Source organism: Aythya marila (genome assembly GCF_965140915.1).
Source record: "Aythya marila genome assembly, chromosome: 24".
Taxonomy (NCBI): Eukaryota; Metazoa; Chordata; class Aves; order Anseriformes; family Anatidae; genus Aythya; species Aythya marila.
In genome coordinates this window covers 4,889,824-4,914,600 of record NC_139065.1, presented here as the reverse complement: position 1 = coordinate 4,914,600, position 24,777 = coordinate 4,889,824, and the positions used below count along the sequence as shown (strand labels likewise).

At 57.2% G+C, this 24,777-nt stretch overlaps 1 protein-coding gene across 3 annotated transcripts; it reads right to left on the bottom strand.

The window, feature by feature from the left end:
• Window positions 1-350: 350 nt before the first annotated feature.
• FKBP5 (FKBP prolyl isomerase 5) lies at window positions 351-24,777 on the bottom strand. 3 transcript variants are annotated; one of them, XM_082778465.1, is made up of 11 exons: window positions 24,759-24,777; window positions 12,967-13,095; window positions 12,053-12,197; window positions 11,777-11,919; window positions 11,026-11,140; window positions 6,441-6,597; window positions 5,526-5,616; window positions 4,458-4,541; window positions 4,025-4,210; window positions 2,869-3,108; window positions 351-1,637 (listed from the first exon to the last, which is right to left on the bottom strand). In XM_082778465.1, exons 2-11 carry the CDS (start codon window positions 13,069-13,071, stop codon window positions 1,530-1,532), a joined length of 1,374 nt encoding a protein of 457 aa, XP_082634591.1. In that variant the 5' UTR covers window positions 13,072-13,095; window positions 24,759-24,777; the 3' UTR covers window positions 351-1,529. The 3 variants fall into 3 exon arrangements, with proteins under 3 accessions (XP_082634591.1, XP_082634590.1, XP_082634592.1); XM_082778464.1 differs by lacking the exon at window positions 24,759-24,777 and having other exon boundaries at window positions 2,869-3,009; XM_082778466.1 differs by lacking the exons at window positions 11,777-11,919; window positions 12,053-12,197; window positions 12,967-13,095; window positions 24,759-24,777 and adding an exon at window positions 11,359-11,714.

The following is a 24,777-nucleotide window of genomic DNA, read 5'->3' as shown; positions in this document are numbered from 1 at the left end:
CCCAAAATGGCTTTTTTTTTTGCACTGCTTTCATAAATAAAAGCCAGTTCTTTGCAGAGCCCCTGCTTCCAGCACTCCTAGCAGGAGCCTTTCCTCCCCAGCACCCACCCTGCGTGTCACCGATGCATCCTGCAGCTCCAGCCCCGAATCTCCCAAATGAAAAAGGCTTCAGGATAAAGCTGCCCAGGAGAAGCAGCCCTGCTGAGATCCCAAACAACACCCCCTGTAAAACAGGGGACACCGATAATTCCCTAAGGAATGGAGCCACCGCTAGAGCCGGTGCATCCCCACCCATCACCCCCACGGCTGCTCACGGCAGGATGGAGAAAAGAGGAGCCTTTTTTTTTTTTTCCTTTTTTTTTTTTTTTTCAGTTCTTTATTTTCAAGCTTCAAAAGGGGTATTACAAAGGACAGACAGTAAAAATAAAAAACAAAAACAAACAAACTGAAGGCTGTTCTCCAAAGGTGGTGACAGCACCCAACAGGCTGGAGGAAGGCGACGGGCGAGGTCGCAGCAGCAGCACCGGCACGGGGTGCTCACTGATGAGCCCGCGGTACCGGCTCAGTGACAACACCTATCTCGCTTCCTGCCCCTCGAGGTGCCAAGCTGCTGCTTCTCTTCTTCACCTGGGCCCCAGCTAAGCGATAAAACCCCCGTTTAAAAATCTGAGCCCACTGCTGGCTGCGATTCAGGCACCTGCGAGCAGCAGCGCTGGAAAAGCCTTTTTTCACCCTCCAGTGAAATAAAACACAGCCTCTTAAAATAAAAATAAATTCCCCCAATGAAACAGTGCTTTGAAGCCGAACTGTAAATCCCTAAGCAGAGGGGTCACCACGGATGAGAAACGCCTCTGCAGCCGCAGGAGGGGGAATCGCCTCCCCCGAGGGACAGGAGGTGGCCGGCACGCAGGAGGCTTTCGTTCTCGTGCTGCAACACCCTCGGACACGTGCAGGGGACCAACAGGAGAAGCCTGAGCCCACCCTGACAGCAAACTCAGCGAGCACAGGGGGCCAGGGTGCCAGGTCCCTGTTGCAGCTCCCCTCCCAGCCCTGGGGCAAGGAGGAGGAGGAGGATGAAGGCAGCGCAGGAGGAGGCTGCTCTGCCTCTGCCGGTGCCGGAGCACTCGGTCGCATCCTGCCGAAGCGCTCCCACGTCCCAGCTCGTCTCGGAGGACACAGGCCGTGGCACAGCCAGCCAACACCAAGTCCAGCGAGCTGCGAGGAGCTGTCTGCGCAAACCTCCCGGGAGCCAAGAGCTTCCACTTTTATTTATTTTTCCCCCCTCCTTTGGAAAGCTGTTTGTTCCGCTTGCGGTGGTCCCACGCCGTCCCGCTGCTCGCGCCCAGCCGTGAGTGCGCCCGCGGCAGCAGGACTGGGTTTGTTTTTCTTTGCGAGGCGCTTTTGCTTCCACGATCACACAAACTGTAACAAGCTTTACAAGAAAACACTGGCGAGTCCTTGAGTCCTGGCAAAAACCGTTCTCTGTGCGGGCTGAGGGCAGGAGGCTCTCCCTTCCTCCTGCCCCTCCATCATACGTGGCCTTTGGCCTCTTTGCCTCCAGCACCGGCCGTTTCCAGCCCCTGTGCACAAGTCGCTTTCTCTGCCTCTTTTTCTACCCCGGTTTTGCTAGCCGCTTCCTGCAAAAGAGCAAAAGAACCACAGAGAGTCAGGAATGAGGTGAAATGACGAGCAGCCGGCGGCAGCGATGCCAGGGCTCGGAGGTGAGGCTGAGCCCAGCAGGGCAGAAGAGACCCTCCTTGGACCCCAGCCGCCTGCTTTCCTGGCTCGGTGGCTCGTGGAGGTGAGACCTCATCTGTCCCAGCTCTGGGTGAGCCTTTGGGAAGGATGGGAGCTGCCCCGATGCTGCAGGGCACTGGCACAGCGAGCCCAGACAGACAGACACGGTGCCACAAGGAGAGGAGGTGGTGCCCTCGGGGAGGAGACAGAGGGCTGAGCTACAGCTGCAGCCCCTGCACTGGGCTATACAGCTACAGCCCCATCTATGAGCTACAGCTGCAGCCATTACACGGGGATACAGAGCTGCAAACCCATATATAAGCTGCAGCTGCAGCCCCGGCACTGGGCTATATGGCTGCAGCCTATAAACAAGCTATAGCTGCAGCCCATACACAAGCTATAGCTACAGCCCATATAAGAGCTATAGCTCCAGGCCATATATAAGATGCAGCCCACAGCACGCGGCCCCTGACAGCCCGCAGCCCCATAGGCAGGACTGCTCCCTGCCCGCAGCACTCACTTATTCCACCGCCTCACTTTCAGGCACCGGTTCAGAAGAGATTATACTAAAAATTACCCGTACAGAGTGTTTGCAAAGCTGTGTCCTCTCCCGTTACAGTACACCGTGCATCGGTTTTTGTTTGGAGGAATTTTGGATTAGAGCCTGTTACGCGAAAGCGATCTCTTGTACGAGCAGAGGAGCAGGGCGTTGGGTTACAAGATTCAGGAAATCCATACTATCATGTCTCAAAATACCCTTGGCCTTGCCAGGGGGTGGATGACATTTCACTTCACCCAGGCCGCCGGTGGCCAGGAGGTCATCAACGGCCAGCGGCTACGGCCGGCAGAGCGATGTCCAAACACCAAACCTGTCATCAGCTGTCGAGAGCCCACACCATAAATGCTTTTACTGACAACCTGACAGCAGCCTCTGCGTCCTCTGCTGACCAAGGACCAACCAGCTCCTTCCCACCCAGGCTCTATCAGCTGGAGGCCGTGCTCCCAAACCTCAGCATCCTCAACCCGATGTCCAATTTCCTCCGTTTTAACCCTTCTTTTCTCCCCACGAGCCTGCTGAGCATCCCTCAATGTGGCCAAATCGGGGTGCCCGGATGCTCACGCAGCACCAACCTTCGCGTCCCTCTCCGCAAACTTGGTGAACATGTTGGCATATATCCTCCTGTCCCGCTCGTTGTGCTCCTTCGTCTTCTTCTGGCAGACGGAGATCTGCGACCTGGCGGCCTTGTTCTGCGGGTTCACTTCCAGCACTTTCTGAAAGTCACATTTTGCCAGCTCGAACTCGTTCATCAGCAGCCTGGCCTCGCCCCGCCTGTACAAGCCCTTCTCGTTGTCCTGGTCCAGCCCCAGCGCCTGGAAGGACAGAGTTCGCCAGAGCCCAGCACCTCCTCGGGGCACACACATCCACAGCATGGCCACAGCTACCACGTGCACCGACGTGGCTTCACGCCTCGTGTCACCACGAGCAGAGGTGCAGAACCTTCCCCTGCCTGCAAATGCCATCAGCTCCTTGCAAGGGAAGATGCTCCCCAGAAGCAGCTCCCTCGTTTTGCAGCACCAGTGCTGTGTGGGCACTGCTCGTGCAGCCCCGTGCCCTCCCGGTTTAGGTTTGCTCAATGGGTGGCTTTCAAAGACCTCCTTAAGCTCAAAGCCTCACTAAAAATGCTCAAATTAGGACAAAGGAAAAGGCTCCGAGTCTCCAGAGCATCCTGCTCTGCAAAAATTCACCTGTTTCCATAACCAGTTTGCAGCTATACATGTACAATTTATATACTTTATATACTTTTATGTAATTTTTACTGATATATTTTAGCTGATTAAAAATATCTCCTTGCACAAGACCCCACTGTGGGTAGCAAGGTCAGCAGGAGAGAAGCCCCCACAGAGCTGGAATCACGCAGGAACGCGGCACGTGGACCCAGGGAGCATGGGGAGCTCCTGGGCTGAGGGCTCCTTCGGATTAAACGGGTTTTTGTCTCCCTGCTTCCTGTTATTTTATGAAAGCTTCATGTCCCAGACACGTCTCACAGGCGACTTACCATCCTGCTTAAGGCAGCCAGCCTTACGTGATTAAGAACCTTAGGCAAGCTCGTTAAATGCAAGCCCTTTATCAAAGAATTAATAATTTCCTGACACAGACGCACGCAAAGGGCACAGGAGGCACGGTGGGGATGCCAATAATGCGCTGCTGTTTGCAAACTGCTGCTTGCACACGGACAAATTTGATACGTGGGGGGGGAAGAGTAAAAGCAAACCCGCGGCCCCGCACCTTGTCACAGCACTCGACGGCCTTGGTGTACTCGCGCAGCTTCAGGTAGCACATAGCCAGGTTGAGGAAGGCAGCCAGCAGGAAGGAATCGGAGGCTTTCGACTCCTTCTCGGACAAGCCGTACTCCATTTCCAGCCAGGACACGATCTTCCCGTACTGGATCACCGCCTGCAGGTATTTTCCTTCCTGGGATGGAGCACAGAGGGAAACTGAGCTGGGGAGGCAGCGGATCTGTGCCCGAAATCACCGAGGGCGGGGAAGGGGTGGGCAGGGGCTGCACCTCCCATGGAGCTCATCATTTATATGGGGAGAGGGACAGGGAAAGTTTGGGGGGCACATTTCTGACATTTACACCCCTTCAGGGGTGCCTCTGGAGGTCCAGGATTTGCTCCAAGCTCCCCGCTCGCGTTCGGGTGTCGCCACGCTCACAAACCTTGAAGTACATCGTCCCCTTCTCCTTGACGATGGCAGCCTGCTCCAGCTTCTCTTTGGTGTCCATCTCCCACGACTCTTTGGCCTGCAAAGAAACGCTCAGAGCCACGGCCGTGGGGCACAGGACCCACCAGCACGCCGGGATGGAGGCACCGTGCACCTCCAAACGCCGGCCCCACCGGCACGCACACCCTTGGAGAGCGGTGAAGGGAGGGAAATGAATGGGATGCTGCAAGCCAGGTGGATCCACGAGGCTTTCTGGGGTTTCTTTTTAATGAGTGGGGCTTGTCAGGGTGGTGTTGCATAGGGCAGAAGTGGCTGCTTGTTAAGTTTGAGGGGCTGGGGGTGAAAGGGAAGAGGAAAATAGTTGTGGCACACGTGGGGTGCATGCCCGGAGTGCAGAGGACCCCTTTGCACCAGGTAAATCGCTGCTGGGTGTGGGATTTCCCCTGAGCCCAGTGTTACGGCACAGTCCATCCACTGCAGTTCATCGACTGCAACCTCACAGGATGAAAAATCTCAACATAAAAGTAAAACAAAGCCCCAAAATATTAAAAAAAAAAAAAAGTGGGTAGGAAGAGACCTCCTCAGCAGAGAGGGCAAGCAGAGGGTCCTGCCACCATCCCCTGCTCCAGCCGGGGCTGGGGACCCAGCAGCACCTGCCCCATCCCAGTGGCACCTCCTGTGCTGTCCCCATGTCCCTGTCCCTGTCCCCAGCCCCTGTGTGCAGCCCCCCCAGTGATCACCCTGGCCCTGGCCGCCCCGGCTGGCTGGCGGGACACAAAACTTTTTTTTTTTTTTTTTTTTTTTTTTTTTCTGTGCAGCCCAAGGAGGGAAAAAAAAAAAAAAGTACAAAAGGAACAAGCCTAGGAACAAATAAGAGAACCAGCCTTGGACCCCGGCCAGAAAAATAAAACAAACCAACACACAAGAACAAATTAAGAACACAGCGATCCCTTGCTGACGTCTCTGCTTCAGCAGGGGCCGCGGCGCAGCCACGCCAGGGACAAAGGGTGAATGCTGCAAGAGGAGCAGCTCCCGGGCACCCCGGGGCCGGTCCTGCCCTCACCTTCTCAAAGTTTTTAAGCGTGACCTCGTACACCAGCTCTGCGTTCGCTTGGATGCCGTACTTGGGCTTCCCCGCCTCGCCGAAGCCGTACCTGGAAGGGCAGAAATGGGGAGAGATCAGAGGGGCTGCGCTGGGGGGCACCCAGGGGACAACGGGCACACGTTGTCCTCAGCCCCATGCGCCCTCCACTGCCTGCATCCCTCTCCTCTCCAGATATCCTCCTCGATGAACCGGCACCTTTAAAATGCAGGTAGAAAAGCCACCTAAAAGGAGCCCCTAAAGAGCCCCCAAAGAGCCCTGCTCTGTTTGCTGCGCAAAGGTTCCCCAAGGGAGCTCAGGTGTACCCAAAGGCTTCCGTTGGGAGCACTTTTTGATGGGAGAAACTGGCATCGTACGTGTTTTTTAGGGTCCTAATTAGGGCTAGGGTTGTTAGGGTTTGGAGAGAAGTCCCTAAATCCTCATTTCAGCAGATTTCGGCCACGAACACGCACCCAGGGTGCTCGCTCTGCTTTCACATCTAGCTCTACGCTCACTAACATTTTTGTGTGATACAGCAGCAAAGATGTGCTGCTTTCTATGTGCATTACACACGTGGGACCATCCTCTCCAGATGCACCCGGGTGCCATCACCTCTGTTTTTTTCTACACCTCTCCCTCCTTGTGCAGGAAAAAAGCCCTGCTGAATCTTTCCTTCCAGCCACGGGAGCTGGATGCAGCCCCTGCCACCTCACCTGCTTTTAAAACCATCTCCAAATTCCTGCCTGCGTGCCACTCGCCCCTCTGGCTGGCCCTGCTGGCGATGCTAACCCGAGCCTCTCCTGGAGGAGCCCTCCTGCCGTGCTTGCTGTCTTCCACCAAGGCTAAAGCAGCCGCAGAGGTCGGAAAAGCTTCAAGCCGAGCTCCTGCGCCCCTTACCGTGGCCCGAGGTAGAGGACGCAGTGCTCTCCCCGCTGCATCTTCTCCAGCGCTTTGTCGATGCCGATGGGGATGTCGTGGTCCTCCCCTTCGCCCACCACGAACTTCACGTCCTTGCAGTCGAAGCGGGTGCCGCCGCAGAAGCCCTCCAGGTGAACTGCAGGGCAGAGCAAGCCCCGTGCCAGGCTGCGGGCAGCTGGTGCCGTGCAGGACCCAAATCCCCGGTTCCCCCCCAAAAAAGCCTTTCCCAAAGGATTTTGCCCATCGGCTGCGCTGGCTGCCTTAGGGAGCTGCTTTAACAGGGCTGGGGGCAACTCTGTCAGGTAACGACATGTTCCTCAAGCTCCCAAAATCCAGCAAAAGCCCCCGGTCGAGCTGGAGCCCTGGAAGCAGCGGGAGGATGCTGGAGCACGGGGGGCACTGCCTGCCGGCCGAATGAGCCCCCGGGGGACAGAGAGGGGCAGGAGGGCTCAGGAAGGAGCACGGCTAACGAAGCAAGGCAGCCGTATCTTGTCTAAGCAAGGAGCAGACAACAGATAAACATAATGACTAATATGTTCCCCTCGTGCGCCGCTGCGCGAGTCAGCCTTACTGGAACTGGATATTGCTCCTGGCACGCCGCCACGCGGAGTTTATCACGGCGATTACAAGCCTCCTATACAGCGCCATACCCTTGCCTTATACCTCAAAAACAAGGCCGTGTTCTCCTGCCTCTAAGAACTGCAAGTACAAGATAAACATTTTTTTTTTTATAATTTTTTTTTTTTTTTTTAATCTTCAACCAATGGCCGCGCTGTTCCAGCCCGGGGAGCTGGCAGAGGCGCAGCCAGAGCGGACAGCGGGTACCTGGCACATTCGCCACCTGGTGCTCCTGGCGTGATTTCCACGGCGAGATTGTTCTTTACTGATTTGATCCCGAGGACGGTGCACGCCTGGGGGGGGGGGCACCGCGTGTTCTTTGCCCTCCCAAGTGCACGCGAGCGCGCAAGCAAATGTAAAGTAAAAGGGATTTCATAAGAAACTCCTACCTACCACAGAAAACCCAAAAAAATAAAAGCTTCTAAGAGGAGAGAAATCACAGCAGGCAATAACGCTGTCAGAACTGCTTAAAGAATTTGCAACCGTTTGGGCTGGTGTTGGCAGCCCCCAGGGTGGGAAAGACCCACACCGGACAGCCACGAGCTCCTTTGCACGCTGCAGAGCTGAAGCAGGAAGGGTTTCTCGTGCCCATATAAATGCTGGCAAAATGGGGAGAGACCCCTGGAAAGCAAACAACCCTGTGCCCAGCTGGTGATGGTCTGCTTTCCATCCTGCACCTTGGTGGTGCAGCGTTCGGTGATGTCTCTGCCCTTCAAGCGTGGTGCTGCGGATCAGGGAACGAGTTTCCCTTAAACCTCTCTGAGAGAATGCCCCAAACGGCAAAGGGCGAGCGACCGAGGGACCCAAAGGCGACCTGGTGGCTGCGGGACGGATCCTGAGCTACTGAAGGGTGCAGAGCACCTGGCTCTGGATGTCACGGGGAGGTGAGCACCAGCACCAGTGTGAACACGAGCAGCTCCAGCACTCGGGTGTTAAACGTCGCTCATCACTGATGTGCCTGCAGGGCCATCCCATAACATCACCCGAGGATGCTCTCCTCTGCAACCTGCCTGCATGATGCCAGGCCCCCAGCACGGCACGGCACAGGGGTGGCTGAGGATGCTCGCTCCCTGCAGCACGCCAGGATGCATCCTGCATCCCTCAGGGGTGCACAGCAGCGAGGGGACACACAGGCTGCGCGCTCTCAGCCAGCTCAGGACAAGGAGCACAGCCACAGCTTTCAGCAACCTGCCACCGGGCTTCAAGGCTACGTGGAAAACCCTCCAGCAAACCCACCTCCGGGACTAACCCCTGCTTCATCTCCTTAGGTGCAGGAAAACGGGACATCAAGCCCAAAACGGGCATCCCCATGGCACCACGCCACCCCCCTGCCATCCAGGTGCCTTTTCTGGTGAGCCTGAGCCGTGCCCACCGCCTGGCCCCAAAACGAGCACCCACCCACATCTCCCCAGGGTCACCCCATCACCAGCGGGACGTGGCAGCACCCCCCCCAGCCCGCTTACAACAGGCTGCCCGGGAGGATGCGAGCTCCCAGCCCTTGCTCGGAGGGTTAAAAAAAAAAAAAAAAGGAAAAAAAAAAAAAAGCTTTCCTTCCATTTTAATCACACGGAAAGCAACGGGGAGATCTCAGCGCTGGTTTCCAGGAGCGTTTGGGCGCTGTGTGCAGCAGGTCAGCTGGCTGCGGCTGCTCTTGGATTACGGGGAGAAAAGCCCCCGCTGGGCCGCCGCACATCCCTTCGGCTGCCGCGCTGACTTATTGTTCTCCCGGTGCCTGCAGCGATTTTGTTTTTGAAGAGCTCAGAACACAGTGTACCGAGCGCGGCTGGCACACGAACTTGATGTGCTGACAGCAATTTGTACTCAGATTAAAATGGAGAAGAGGAGGGGGGGAGGATGGAGGTGGGGGGGGGAAAGGTTGTAACAAAAGCTGGAATGCGGGATTTCGGCTGCAGCCCGCGTTTTAGGAACCGGAACCGTGAATTGCGGTCTGTACAACTCAAAACCTATATAAAAAAAAACGCCTGCAAAACTCCAGCCTGGGGATGCTCACCCCGGTAATCACACGTTTTTGGCCAACCTGGTTATGGTGGCGATGCCGGGCACCTTGGGGCTACTCCCGGAGCTCAGACAGGGTTTTGGGGGGAGCGAGGCGAGGGGCAGCCCCGCGCAGAGGCAGCTGGGCTCACAAAACCCAGGGCTGCTCCTTGGGGTCCCACCTTTGGTGCCTGGAGCAAAGCTCCGAGGTAAATAGCGCTGTGTTTGTGGGAGAAAAAAAAAAAGACAATTTAAGCCTATTTGCACCCCAAAATGCTTCCCAGGTTGTTTTGTGCTGCTCCTTTCTCAGCGGGATGCATTTAGGGGTCTGTGACCCCTGGTGTGCGGGGAGGTGAACGAGTTATGCACTGCTCAGAGCATCGCAGCGGCACCACCACTGGGACCAGCCCAGAGCTCCCCATCTCTGCCCTGCACGGGCAGTGCCCGTTTCACGAGGCTGCCTCCAAGGTCACTCAGCTCGAGTATTTGCACTGTGCGTGTGCGCCCCCAGCTCTCCGTGCTCACTTAGAACCAAGCATTCACTTGAAATAGGTTGGGAACAAGTGGGCTTTGGGGTGGCGGGCACCCAAGGGGAGCCCTCCCCAAGAAGCCACCTCTGTGTCCTTTGGGAGAAACCACTTGCTGTGGTTTCCCTCTCCCTGCCTCCAACCTGCTCCAAATTATCGCGCCACCGTTGCGTTTGCCAACAGCTCAACACGAAGGAAAAAGCAGGAGCACTCCCTGGGCACGCCGCCGCCCGCCACGTGCTCGCCCCCAGCAGCCTCTTTAGATAAAAAAATAAAAAAATAAATAAAAACAGCACTAAAAAGGCAGGTGGGAATTGGGCCGGTTTCAATTATATTTAGCCTGTCTCTTCGGTTAACCTTGGAGACGGTGAAGCCAGCCTGAAACCCTACTCCCGGCCGGGTCCGGCGACGACATCGAGCATGTGACGGGCGGAGAGATCAGTGTGGGACAAGAAAATCTCCTTAAAAAACCCTGGGAGAAGAACTGGCCGTTTCAGGCAGGGAGTTTTATGAGTTCAGATCCAATTTCTCCTTCGCTAATGGAAGTTAATTGGACCCTCTTTAGCGAACAGGAGCTCTGAAATGGGGAGAAGAAACTGGATGCCTTCTGTACCGCGTGGTAGCTCTAAATCTATGGCTGAGTTGTTCTTAGGAGGAGAGAGAAAAAAAAAACCTGGCTCTCACCGCCTAGGTGAAATGTTTGCTCCAGAAACGTGCCCAGAATTACTGCGTCCTGCTCTTGGAGAAGGCTCTGGGAGCAAGGAGCTGCATGGGATGAGCTCCTCGTCACCCAGCCGGCTCCCGATGTGGGTTCAGAGCACAGCTGGCTCCACAAACCCCTTGCATTAATTCATCCCCTCTGTCAGTGGTGACCAGAAGCCTGCAACCGTCCCCTGGCCACATGGGAAGGAAAAGGCAAGGCTCCGTGCCACGGCAGATGCGATAGAAAGCCCCAAACCAACTATCAGCATCACGAGGAGCCCAGGGGAACTGCTGAAAAATTCCCACCAGGAGGCAGAGCCTGGGTTTTTCAGCATCCCCCACGCCGCTCCTGGATGCAGCCACTCAGGCAGGGACGCAGGAGGGGTAAATGTGCAAAAAAGGAAGGGTCTGACCCCAAAACCCTATGGGGCTTCACCCTCCCCGGCAGCCTCGCAGGCCCGTGTTTGTCCTACGGCAGGAAGGACCGGGAAAAACAGAGCGCGGGTTGTCCTCGCCCGGCCGCTCCATCACCAGCTGGCTGCTCCCGCGCCTCGAGGTTTTCCAGTAAAACCCTCGGAGCCAGCAGCCCTGGAACGGCAGCCGCGGGCCGTGCCAAGGGCAGCTCCTCGGAGCTCACCAAAACCCCAAAAGTTAACCGCTGCCCTCCCTGCTCGGCCAGAGCCCGGCGGCGTGCGGCTCTGCCCGCGGAGCCCGCTACTCACTTTCCACCGTGGCGCCTTCGTTGGGGTTGGAGTAGCCTTCCCCTTTCCTCTTGATCCTCCGGATTATCCCCCCGTCCTCAAACAGGTCCTCGCCTTTGAAATCGAGCAGCTCGACCTGAAGAATTAAAGGGAAGGTAGGCAGAGCTGGGGGTGGAGGGGAAGGAGAGGAGAAAAACAACGGGGAAGCCACAAAGCAGCAGTTCAGCCCCGAGCCGGGGAGCCAAGCAAACTAATTCTCCGCTCAGCTGACGAGCAGAAGTTGCCCATAAAAGCCAGCTCCAAAGCCACAGCATAATACACCCGATTTATTAGGAATTGGGCCACGGCCAGCACCTGAAGCCCAACACAAAGTAACAGTAAAAGGGAGTTCAGGAATCCTGCAGGCAAGGAGGCAACCGGGGCTGGAAGGTGCGAGGGGGACGGCTCCCCAGGCAGCGCGGGAGCAGCGCCGGGAAGGGATTTTTCAGCCCAGGGAGGCATTTCCGAGCTGTTTTCCCCTTTTCGCCTGCCTTTTTAAAGCAGGGCTCTGCTCGCTCTCCCCGCGGGGCTGCTCCCCGGCCGCAGCCTCTCCGGCTCAGACACACATTTCTGAGAAAACACTGGCACCGGTTCCTGGAGCGGAGGGACACGTTTCAGGAATCCAAGCTGTTTTGTGCTTTTTTTTTTTTTTTTTTTTTTTTTTTTAGGAGCTGGCTGGCAAAGCAGAAGGCAGCGAGCGAGCTGTCCCGCGGCAGCCCGGCCCCGTACTTGCCTCGAAGAAGAGGGTGGCGTTGGAGGGGATTTTGGGGGCGCTGCCGGCGGCCCCGTAGGCGTATTCCGGCTTGCACAGCAAGTAGCACACCTCGCCCTTCTTCATGGTAGCCACCCCAATGTCCCACGCCTTGATCACCTGGCCTGGGAGAGAGGCAGACATCACACACAAAACCCCAAACCCAAAAAAAACAATAAGGGAGGCACCCCCCAAAAAAACAACACCGTGCTGGTGCTGTCCCTTAGCGCCATGGGAGCGGGGACCCCGTCCCCTTACCCTTGCCCAGGCTGAAGACGAAGGGCTCGTTCCGATCGCGGCTGGAGTCGAACTTTTTGCCATTGGCCAGCTTGCCTTTGTAGTGCACGTACACCTTGTCCCCGATCATCGGAGACTCGTCATCGTTGCCCGGCCTCTTAATGATCTAAGGGAGGGAAAGCACCCATGAGAACGGAGCCACGGAGACCTCAGGCTGCATAAACACCCATATATTAAATAAATACATTATGTTACATATTACAGTACATGTTTATACATAAACACATGCCCCAAAGGTGCCTTAAGACATGGGGAGGTCGGGGGGGAACCATCCCTTTGCCCCTTCCACCATCCCCTACAAGCCAGCCCCGCACGGAGCCGCGTTCAGCCCGCGGTGCGGAGGTGTCAGCACCAACGGGGAGCGATCCCAAATTCCCCGTGCTTTCAGCCCGTGCAGATTTCACTCGCAGGGGTGTGTCGTTTCACTACTCGCTTCTTGTCAACACTTTTTTTTTTTTTTATATTGCTACAGCCTGGAACAAGCAGTTCCCAAGCTGAGGATGGAGGCAGGGGAGGATGCTATTATTAGAGGAAGGTCCTATTCAGCTGGAGAAGAGCAAGTGCTGGTGAGCAGAACTATCCAGAAACGGCCCTGAATATGAAAAGAGGGGCTGTGGAGCAGCCTGGATGACCTAAGTAATGCGCTCTTTCTAATGTCTGTGAGTCACACACAAAAATGCTTTGTGGATTTGCAGCTAATAATCCGATTAGAAGCACAATCGCAGCGAAAATTCATCGAGCGCGCCGAATCCACGCCGCGCTCTCTGGCTCCGTGAGCCGCGCTCGCCCCTTCGTTACTCCCCGCGGCACTGATGCTCGTCCCCTCGTGCCACAAGGTGCCCCGAGGGCTGTGGTGGCCGTGGGACCCCGCTCACCTTCAGCACGCCGCGGTCCTGAGCGGGTGTGATGTCCTCCCCACGCTCGGCCAGGGCGGCCGCCTGCACCTCCCCTTCGGGCTTGGTGGCCTCGTCGGTCGTCATCGTCCCCGGGCTGGAGCAGCAGAGCTGGGGAGAGAGCGGGCAGGAGGCAGGGGAAAGGGTTAAAAGCTCGAGAGCCCTGGTTCTGCTGGCCCTGCAGGAAGTTTAGAGAACATCTCAAGCATGCAGAGCGGAAAATCCCTTCCCAGGGGCCACCCAGGCTCAGCGCCGCCGAACCACCACCACGAGCGCACGCAGCCCCGTGCCGTGTCCCCGGCGTCCTGCCCGGCAGCGGGGACAGCCACGGGGATGCTCTCACCTCGCTGAGCCCCCCAGGTCATTGCCACACCTCTCCCGGTGCCGCAGGGACTCCCCCGGCAAGAGTTGTACCAAAAACCTGTGCCAGCAGGTGAGCACGTGCTGGCTGATGGGATTCCCGGCACGCAGGGACTCATCCCCGTACCCAACCTCTGGGACCTCCCGCGACGATGCTGGCCCCAGTGGGAGGCTGGATTTCACCCCAGGGAGCACCGAGAGCCACCAAAGGGACGTCAGCACAGGGCTGCTGCTTGAAGGCTGCTTTGGGGCAGCGGTGATGCCAGGAGAGGCCCCGATGCTCAGGGGCGAGCAGCGAAGCCCCCTGGGCACATGCCAAGGTGCCCAGCTACGTTGGCTTAGAAGCGTTTGCACCAGCCCAGCATTGTGCTCCAAAGCCATGACACATCGATGAGGATTATTTTCCACGAGGAATTACTCGCTGTTTCGTCAGAGGCTGCATTATTCTTAAATCAACAGCTCGACCACAGGCACGCCTCGTTTCCTCTCGCTCACCAAGAACACCCAAAAAAGTGCTGAGGCTACGCGTCGCTGCGGGGTCTCTCCCCAGGCGGGAAGACCTCCGGGCACAGCACGCAGCTCTAAAAACTACACAAAACCCACCACCGAAAGAATCCCAAAAATTTGCAGAAAGTCCCTAAGAAACAGCTTTTTTGGGGGCAAAGCACTGCCCAAAACAAGAGCCGTGTGGGTGAGGCGCTGGCCACAGCCGGTGCGCGATGCGAGGTACGGGGATGTGCCCGTTCTGGTGGCCAGGAACGCTTTGCTGACACAAAGCACGAGCAGCACACGAGGATGATTATTCTTTTTTTTTTTTTCCTTTAAAACGGGTGTGGAGCCACTCGTGGGAGTCTGTGGTGGCTGTTTGCACGGGGAAGCGTCACGAGGATGCGATGCGAGGCCGGGGCGGGTGAAGCCCGTGCATCCTGGCACCCCCTGGCTGAATGCTGCCTGGTGAGAAAGGAATGGCCTCAAGTTGGGGAAAAAAATATTTCCTGATGATTTCCTTCGAATCATTGGACTTGTTTTGGTAGCCACACCGCTGCGCAAGACGTAATCAAGGAAACATGTGACACAGAATTAGAAAGCAATGGTTTTTGAGACATAAAACAGATCTATTAAAGTCCCTATCGTTGCGAAACTTTCCCACAGCCCTTGGTGTGGAAGCTGATGGTAAGCAGCAGGAGAAATCGTCCGTTCGGGGTTTCATAAACAGAAAAGAAAGGATGCTTTCAGCTCCAAGGGCAGCTAAGTCAGGCTGTAAGAATAATTGCACTCCTTGCACCCAGCGCTGGGAGGGACGAGCCGAATTCCAGCCTCCCCTCGGCGCAGGAAGCCAGCGAGACACAAAGGGCTCTGCGTGGAAGCTGCAAACAGGAGCGAGGGAACTGCTTGGGGCCATGCCCAACTACAACAAGCTTCGGGGTAACGCTTAACGAGACTCCGAGATTCTGGGTCCAAAAGCACCGATTTTGTGCTATTTCCAGCGGATTTGGGAACCGCCGCGACTCGGCGCCGCCAGGATTCAGCCTCCCACGAGCATCCCGTGCGGCACAACCGAAGCTGGATGCCGCATGGCTCAGGGAACCCCTTTTTGCAGATAATTATGCCCAGGAGGAGCCCGAAAGCGGGGTGCTCACCCAAGCAGAGGCACCTCTCGGCACACAACCTCCCAAGGGCCACGAAGCATCACCGCGGGGATGGGGAAGCCGGCTCCGGAGATGCCAGCTCCGCATCGCCGGTTGCTAAATCCCACCGAGAGACATCTAAAAATACACCACCCGCATCCTCCTCGTTATTTTTCGACGTAAGCAATTAGTGCAGTCATCCAGGGCAAGCATCCAACGCAAGGCAGGGGGAGAAGGTCTGCGTCAGCAGCGGTTGGGAGGGACGGAGCCCACAAGAGATGCTGTCCACGTTGTGAAAGAGCTCGAAGAGCCTTCGCCTACCCCCCCCCAAAAAAAAAACCACAGCTGTAGTCGCAGGAAAAAGACCGCTCTGCTCCCGCTCCTCTCCAGCTCGGAGCAGCCTTTCGGAGGCACAAGTGCAGCCGGGGGAGAGCTGGAGGGAATCCAAACTTCCCATTAATTTCAAACAAACAGCCGGAGGAAATGTGCCGCTCGCCGGGCTTGGCGCATGCCCGCGGGCGCGGGGAGCGGGGGCTCAGCGGCACCTCGCTCGCCATGCCCCAGCCGGACGTTTCTCCTCGTGGAAGCCAAGCGTGAAGGCAGGGAATTAATTACCCAGTGCAAAAGCTCGGCGTTTCTGACAGAGCTACCCCAAGCACAGCCCTCTCTCCCGTCGCTCCATTAGCCACGACGGTGCCGCGAGGTTAATGGTGTTTAATTAAAGCAAATGAACCCCTGCAGCGGGGCGCGAGCGTGCGCGCGGAGAATTCAGCACCTCGGCTCCGGCGCCGTGGTCCACCGAGGATGTGCCCGGCCAGTGATGCTCAAAGAGCAGGCAAATGGCATCTGGTGGGCACCACAGGAAGGGGGTCACAGGGATCTACACCGTGACCTGAGTCTACATCAGGGCACTTCTGCACACTGCAGCTCCGAAAAAAAGTCCTATGCGAACCCCAAAACAGCTCCAGAGCCCCTGTCCCGGCTCTGAGCACAGCACTGGGGTTCAGTGCGCACCCACAGACGCCGGCCCTTGAAACCAGCCCCCCCAAACCCTTTTTCCCTGGTGCTGCAGTGGCAGAGCCGTTTCTGAGCTCTAAAAGCAGAGGGTTTGTTTGGGTTTTTAACTTGCTTTTGGTCAGCCGCTGCTGTACCAGCTGACCAGTAGCCCCGCTGATAAATCTTTACTTGAAGAGCTTGACCAAACAAGTTTTAAAACCAAGATAAATCCAGAGGCTTCAGCATCCGGATGCAACCTCTACTTAAATGCTCATTAACGTGAAATACACTAACGAGCTTCTGGCAGAACAAGAGGAAGCAAGGATGCTCACGGGCTGGGGACGCCCTGCACATCAGGATGCCCAAAGTGAGACAGGAGGAGCTCCAGCCCGCACAAAACCCTCGAGCTGATTAGAAGCAGAGCCGCTGCCCCCTCCTCATCCCCACGCTCTCGTTGTTTCCCCATCAACACGAGCAGGGGAAGCGTCGGCCGGGGCCCAGCTCCGTGCTGCTCCCCAGGGAGCGCAGCCGACGGCACCCATGGGCACATCAGCACCGCCAGCAGCCCTCACCGGCATTATTTCAGCTGCTGCTTCACAAAAAATGCATTTTTTACTGTATATTTAAGAGCAAGCATAACAAAAGTGGTTTTTTTAACCACTTTTAAGCTCTTGTGGTTCTTTTAAGCTCTGCATGATTGGGGGTGCCTTCACCCCTAGGTGCTGGCCGCCTTCGCTCCCCTGCAGCACCGCTCGTGCGCTCGCCAAACAGCCCGCGACATTCAGAGGAAGCATCCCGAAGAAACTCCCTCGAACAAAAACCCCACAGCACCAAATCAGCGCCCCAGGAGAATGGGCAGGACACCAGCGCTGCCCCGCACCGAAATCCACCCCGTAAAAACAAGCCCTTTGGTTTCACAACCCCCTCTCCGCACAGCTGCCGCTATCATCCAGCCTGAAGAAAAAGGAGAAAAAAATCAGAGCGGGGAATGGGACGCAGATGTCTGACCCGGGGCTGAGGACAGGCAGGTATCCCACGTGCTCGAGTTTCACAAAACCCTGCTGCGCGACCATCCCGGGCCACAATTCCTAGAAATCGGCATTCCGGGAACTTTCCAGCTGCAAAAGTCAAAACTTCGCCCCGCAGATCTCCCCCACGGGTGGGTGAGAGCCCGGCTCGTGGGGTCCCAGCTTGGCACGGGGCGACGGGAACCGGTGTCCCGAGCAGCTGGGAAGGAGAGGGGAGGAAAAAAAATAATAATAAATAATAAAAATAATAAAACCAAACCTCACGCTTCACTCTAAAAGAGGATTTCGCAAGAAGGGAGAAGTGAGGCTGTGGTTTTAAGCCCCGGGCACATCCCAGCCGGGTTGGACCCTGCCCTAGGGCGCACGGGGTCGCACGTGTTGCTGTCACCGAACCCATCCCCACGATGGGGACCCAGGGGCAGCTCCCCCTGCCCCGAGCACCCCGGGTGCAGGCTGCAGAGCGTGGGCACAGCACGGAGCCGCCGAGCACAACGCTCTCCTGCAGTGACCGAAGGGCTGGTTTCGCTCACCGCTCCCATCCCGCGCCATTCGGCATCTCAGCATCAGTTTAGGAAAAAAGGAGAAAAAAAATTACGCCTCTGTTCTCTCCAACTTTTTTATTGCCCGTTGCTAAAAGTCACGGCGTGGCTCAGCAGAATGGAAAAACGAGCACTGAGCGTCCCGGGGTTTGTTTTTTAAGACCCGCTCAGCCCAGAGTGCTTTCGCTTCCACGCCACCGCGCCGTGGCTGCAAGTTTCGGATTGCAACACTTGCTTCAAAATGCAAGGGTCAGGCTGGGAACCAGCAGCAACAGCCCCGGGGCTGTCCCCGTCCCTGTCCCCGTTCCCAGCGCACCGGTGCAGGGCGAGGAAGGACGACCCCAGCTGGAGCATCTCCTCGCCACTTCACCGCGGCGTCGCCTCCCTGCGATGGGGAAAAGGCTTTCCTCTAAGAAAACAAATACTGAGCAAAATGTTTATGTGCAGCAGGAAGGAAATAAAAAAAAAAAAAACAGCAATTTTTCCCAGGTGAGAGGCTCCAAGACACCTGCAACCGAGACCGAGCAAGAGACCAAGCAGCCAACAATGGGGCCGGCACCCGATGCCATTTGGGATTGTTTTGGGGTGAGCAGCGGGATCAGACAGGAGCCTGGCTCCCCGCACAGCGAGCCGGCCGTTCGGAGGGATGGATGAGCCCAGCCGGCCTCAAACGTGACGAAGAGGAACCTCCAGGGCCCTGCTGCTTCGTTAGCCGCTTGTTCTGAGATCCGCCCGGCTTCCCACGAAGGCACACCGCGTCCTTCCCCAAACCACCGCAGGCTCGGAGGCACGGAGGCAGCTCCGAAGAAACCTCGGCTCGGCCCCGGCGCGGTCCCAGGGCCGCCACCACATCCCCTCCACCTGGGGCTCTGCCTCCCTGCCTCGCTCTTAAATCACAAATCTGCCCGGATTCGGGACCGTTTCGCACATCGCTGCTTTCGAAATGTGTCACCGCTTCAACTAAAAATTCACTTTTTTTTTTTTTTTCTTTAACCCTAGCCACTTCACTTCCCCCACCCTTTTTTTTTTTTTTTTTTTAATTTTTATTTTTCATTATTTTTTTTTTAAATCAGCGGCCCGAGCAAACCTCCCGGGGGCCACGTTGTGCAAGGAGCGAGCAGCGCGGGGAGCCGGGCATGGCAACTTTTTCTTGCGAGGAAAAACAAAACACAAACAGAGGCGCTGCCGCCGCCGCCACCGCCGCGCACGCACCCTGCTGAACCGTCCCCGCGGAGCGCGCGGGGTGAGCCATGACTCACGGTGGACTGAAGCGAACTCGAACTCGGTGTACTGCCGCTGTGAGCTCACAGCCCGCGGGTGGCATTAACTCCTTCTGTCCCCGAGGCTGTGGGGACATCCCGGCTCGGGGACACCCCCCGGTTCTGTCTCGCGGGGAGCGCAGGCGGCTCCCTGCGCGCCGAGTATGCCCCCTGTCCCTGCTGCCACCTCCCAGTGCCACCAGCACCACGTCCCCTATTGCCACCAGCCCCATGTCCCCCAGTGCCACCTCCCAGTGCCACCAGCCTCTTTTTCCTCAGTGCCACCTCCCAGTGCCACCAGCTCCATGTGCCCCATTGCCACCTCTCAATGCCACCAGCCCCATGTCCCTGCTGTCACCTCCCAGTGCTACCAGCCCCATATCCCCAGTGCCACCAGCCCCATGTCCCTGCTGTCACCTCCCAGTGCCACCAGCCCATGTCCCCCAGTGCCACAAGCATCATGTCCCCCATTGCCACCTTGCAGTGCCACCAGCTCCATGTCCCTGCTGCCATCTCCCAGTGCCACCAGCCCCATGTTCCCACTGCCACCTCCCAGTGCCACCAGCTCCACATCCTCCAGTACCACCAGCCCCGTGTCCCCCAGTGCCACCAGTCCCCCAGAGGGAGCTTCTCCCTCCCCTCCCGCACACCGGGGGGATTTGGGAGCGTGGCACCAGGCGGCTTTTAGGCGATGAAGAGCGCAGGGAGGGGGGAAGGAAACTGCTGCACGCGGCTAACTCGCGCCCGATGGCATGCGTTCCTCTCACATTCGCTTCATCATTTCGCCTCGCTAATATTTTTCAGCTTCTGAAGTGGTTTCAGCGAGGATCCAGCTCATAACTGATTTTTTTTTTTTTTCCTGTTTCAGACATAAGAGGCTGCCCTCGAGCCTGGGGTGCAGCGGGAGGAACAAGTGAGCAGGATGGCTCGCTGCCCTTCGCCCCCTGCCAGAACAAATATTTCGGCAGAAAAGGGTTTGTTCCCCCCCCCCCCCCCCACCTTGCTGCAGCTTACAGTGTGATATAAACCCGTTAAAACCACTCTGGCTGCTCGGCTGGCTATCCAGCAAGGCACCGTAACCAGCTGACACGCTGCCCCCGAGGAGATCCTGCATTTTTTTTGCAATCCATCATTTTTCCAGGTCGCCTCCAAGAGAGATCTTGCACGGAACGAGCTCGGCTGCCACAGCCCCGAACATCCCGGAGCCGCACGCAGTGCCCAGCCCTGGAGCCCAAACACCCTGAGCTTCGACACCAAGTGCAAAAACGCAAGAAAACACCGCCAGAACCCTTTTTTTTTTCCTCTTTTTCCCTTCCTTTACTCCAGAAGACAAACATATAGTGGCGAAAGCAAAAGCCCATAAACATTTACGGGCTGTCGGCCTTCAAAGGGAGGAGATTCCCAGGGCTGGAGGCAATCGGGACCTGTGCACGTGGACACATCTCGCCCTCAGAGCCCTCGTGCCCTCGGTGCTGGTACACTTTGGGGACGGCCACCGGCACCGACCCCGCTCACCGGGACAAATCCTGAGCGAGGCACGGAGCAGGGCTGCAAGGCACCGTGCCCCAGCCCCCTGCTTGCTACATCTGGGTGGGGGACACAACTTCAGATGGTGACTTTTTAAAATATATTAAAAAAAATATTGATATAGATAGGTATTAAAATGGATATTAAAATATACCTATTAGAATATATCAATTACAATACATATTAAATGCATTAAAATATCTAGGACACATTTATTCAAATATATGTTGAATATATATTGAAATGGATTAAAATATATATTGAAATCTATGTTAAAAGTATCATTTAAAGCCATGGAGTTATGGATCCGGGCTGACACCACCCTGCGGCGGAGGCTGGCGCGGGGCGAGCCCGGTGGCGGTGGCACGGGGCCGGTGGCGGTGCGAGGGGAAGGCGATCTCCTGCAGCTCTCCTAAGGCAGCATTATGTAACGGGGGGGGGGGAGGAAAAAAAAAAAAAAGCACTGCTTCCCAGCAGGTTACATAAACCGTCCTGAAAAAGTGAGAAAGCTCTCACCAGCCCGCTGCCCACTGCTTGGCACCCGCTCCCCGCTGCGCTGCCATCGGGAGGGAGCCGGCAGCCTCCTCTCGCCGGGTTTCCTCCCAGCCCAGGGAGAAAAAAAAAATAATATTAATAGGAAAAAATATATATATGTAACAGATTTGCTTCTGTCTGCATGTCAAAACAGCAGCCACGCCTATGGGCAAGGAGGAGCCGAGCTGCCAGACCTGGGTGGGATTTTCTGGTGCCTCCGAGCTGCTCCGGCCACCAGCCCCGGTCCCCACGGGGTGACAGCGCCCGTGCCACCGCCGGGCAAAGAGGAACTCGTATTAATTTAACACGGGGTAAGCAAGAAACTTCTTGTTTCTTGCCAGTTCTGCTCCAATGTTGTGTTTTCTCCAGGATACATGCAGCTATCAGACTTGAATTCTCAATTCGTAAAAGCATCGAACGAAAAAGCCTCGAAAAGCCTCGACAAATACATTTATTTTCGGCCAGGTGAGCCTCAACCACAGCAACCCCCCGCAGTGACAAAAGCGCTGTGTTAATTTATTAATTACTCCTCATCCTCAGCAGCATTTTGAGAGCATGGGTGTGAAACCCCAGCGGGCTGATCCTACACCGAGGGTCCTGCACGGCTGCAGGGGGGATAAAACCCAACCTCTGCCTGCAGCCGCCCCGGGTGGGCACAAATCAGCGCTGGGGAGGATGCACAACATTTTTTGGAAAATAATTTCCAAATTATCGTGTCCCGTTTGCAAGACTGCAAGCTGGAGACCCCCACCGAGCCCAGCACAACGCCCTGAGCACCAAGTACCCCTGCACACAGCCTCTGGCTCGCTCCGAAATCGCAGCCCCGCTCCAAGGGGGCTTGCTCGGAGAGGGCAGGGAAACGCCACCACCAGTGACCCCAAGCAGCCCAGCGCAGATAAAGGGAGGTGGCACAGGGAAGGCAGCCAGGACAGCTCACAGATGGTGTAAGATGCAGGGTGTTGGTCCCCCAGGAGTGATTTCTGGGGGCTGGTGCCCCCCCGACACTGTGGGGCCAAGAGGAGCGCGCGCGTGCCGGCGGCGTGTGCGAGCCGCACGCTGCTCGAGAGACCAAGCCAGAAACATCACTGCATGCAAGCGAGGAGAGGCGGTGCTTCCCAGAGCTGCCCTTATTTAATTAACCGATTAAATTTAACCGAAAGCCCCAAATACTTGGAATGGGAATCCTTCTAACGAGGCTTATTTCCTAAGAGCGGCGCTGCTATTTCCGAACACGGAGCATCGCAGGCACGAGAGGGTTGAACTGCCACCTCTCTCCATCCCACCCCCGTGCTGCCAACAGTTCCTTTACAGCCATATTCCCAATTTTCTAATAAAGCCACCCAAAATAATCAGGAATAGTTACTGCAGCCACCACCACTGGTTCTGGAGAAAGCCCGTCAGCCCCACGACAAACAAGTTACGTTAACTCACGCACTACAGCACTCAAGGCCATTTCTTTACACCCACTAACATGCAGCATTAAAAAAATAATAATAATAATTAAAAAAGAGAGAGAGAAAGCTAATAATTCATTATTTCCCTGTGACACGGATGAAATGGTGGGGCTCCTTCCTGAGCTACGAGCACCCAGAGCCAGGAGAGGTTGCGGTGCCCCAGTTTGAAGACCACCTTGCACGCTATCCCCAGTTTTGGGGATTTCAGACCAGCTTGCACATTATCCCCAATTTTTGGGGACTTCAGGCCATGCCCGCTCTGTCCCGGGGAGGTGTCCGAGCCTTTTCCCAGAGCAGATTAAAGAATAACACGCTGCCTTGCGCGAGCGCCAGGGATGCTTTTGAAACGTGTTTACCCGGCTCCGCTCCTCCCGCACCCCGGGACCACCCCCGGGGCTGTGCATCGGGGGGGGGCGAGGTGCACAGCCCCCCCATCACCCCTGCCAGGGGTAATTAGCTGGGAAGGTAACGAACGAGGTGACATCAGCACAGCCCACCAGAGCTCCTGGCCTCCAGGCCCTCCGCCAGCACCCACCGCACCATTTGGGTGAAAACATTGGGAAAAGCCAACGCTGTGCCCCCCCCCCCGCTGTTAATTAACCCCTGGTCCTTAACGAGGAGCAGCGGGAGCACCGTGCATCAGGAGGTGCAGGCTACTAATTAACACCCAGCTAATTACCTGCTGGGGATGCTCTCCAACGACAAGGCCAGGGGCTGCCTCTCCAGAACCCCCCCGGTGCCAGCAAGGAAAGGTCGGGCTTGGGAATTGTCCTTGGGGACCGCCAGGTCCCTCCGGCACCGGGTCCCACGCTGCAGCCACCACCGAGGCCACCTCCAAGGCCACCACGGATGCCACCACTGAGGCCACCTCCTTGTCCTTCCTCCCTGCTCTTCTCCTTCAGCCTCGTCGCCTTCCCAGCCCCGACCCGCGCCACCACGTGCGCTCTTCCCTCCTTGTGAGCTCCGGACGATGCGCAACTCCTCCGCGGGTACCCGCTCTCCTCCTGCCACCGCGCGTCTCCTCCTCGCCGCTCCTCCATCGGGCTCATCGGGGCCTGGGGAGCGTCCCCAAAACCACATCCCGGGGCTCTAAAATGCTCAGCCCCGAGCGAGCCGGTGGTGCTCAGCGCCGGGGGGCTCCGGGTTAACCCTTGCGAGCGGCGGCCGTCATTTCCTCCGCGCCGCCGGTGGCTGCGTGCCCCCGGATGGCGTTAGCCCATAAATAGGTCACCGCCTTGGAAATAAAACCCAGGCACTGCGAACGGCAGCCTTCGACGTGTCAGCCCCGCGTCCAAGCGCAGACGCCGCCGTTGGGTCAAAACGCCATCAATTCGGGAAAGGTCTGATAAAAGCCAGATATTTCGGCACCTAGCGGATCTCCCGACGGGCTCCCCCGGTTGTGGGGCAGGGACGGGGATGGAGGCACCCGGCTTGGGGCAGTTTCAAGGAAGGAGCAATTTGCATTTCCAACTTGTTTTTTTTTTTTTTTCCTTTAACTTGCCATCCATTTGCAGCCCGGATTCGGTGCCCCAGCGATGCCCCAACCACTTCGACGGCCCCTTAGAGAGGGAGACGGCTCCAGCACCACCCACAACACCCCTGAGTGCCAGCTCTGGGGTTTTTCCTTCCCTCTTTGATCCATCCCACTCATCGAGCAGAAGGAAACCCCAAAACCGAGGTGCCCCAGCCACAGGGCTCTGTGCCGGGGACCCCAAATCGCCTGCGGAGCTGGGGCCACCCGTTGAGCCCCCAAATCCTCCCCCCGGGCTGAGCACAACGGGCTCCGGTTTGGGCACGGCGAGCTTACCTGGGGATGTGCTTTGGGTGGAAAAAATCTAAAAATAAAGCTCTGGGAGAGCTCCGCGCCCACGGAAGGGGGGAGAGGGAGCTCAACGGGATGCCACGTTTGTGGGGACTGCTGTCCCTGCCCCAAAGGGAGCCCCAAAGGGGCTGCAGGGGGGACACCGGAGGGAACCCAAAAGGGAGCCCCAAGGCAGAGGGAATCCCAAAGGGAGCCCCAAGGGGAAGTGCAGAGAGAACCCCAAAAGGAACTGCAGAGGGAGCCCCAGAGGGACCCCAAAGGGACCCCAGAGGGGACCCCAAAGGCAGCCCCAGAGGGAACCCCAATGGGAACCGCAAAAGGAACCCCAAAGGAGACCCCAAATCCAACCCCAAATCCCTCCCCCCACCCCGGGGGCACACCCTTGGGGGCTGCCCCCTCCCCATCCACATTTGGGGCCAGCCCAGCCCCAGCCGCACCCCCAACGCCCCCCAGCACCCCCTCCCGCGTGGGCTCCCGCGGATTTCCACGCGAAAAAAAAATATAAAAATAAATAAAAAACGGGGAAACCCCACGGCAAAGGGGGGGGTCCCCGGCCGAGCTCGTGTCCCCCCGGGACCCCTCTCGCCCCCCCCCGAGCCCCCCACGCGTGACACGATCGCTCCCCACCTGCGCGCCGCCGCCGCCC

Excerpts from the sequence above, each read along its gene's own strand:
- FKBP5 (XM_082778465.1), bottom strand. The coding sequence starts at position 13,071 with ATGACGACCGACGAGGCCACCAAGCCCGAAGGGGAGGTGCAGGCGGCC. Across the intron at positions 11,920-12,052 it reads CGTCTTCAGCCTGGGCAAGG|GCCAGGTGATCAAGGCGTGG; the intron begins GTAAGGGGACGG and ends CCTCTCTCCCAG. Across the intron at positions 4,211-4,457 it reads AGGGGACGATGTACTTCAAG|GAAGGAAAATACCTGCAGGC; the intron begins GTTTGTGAGCGT and ends GCTCCATCCCAG.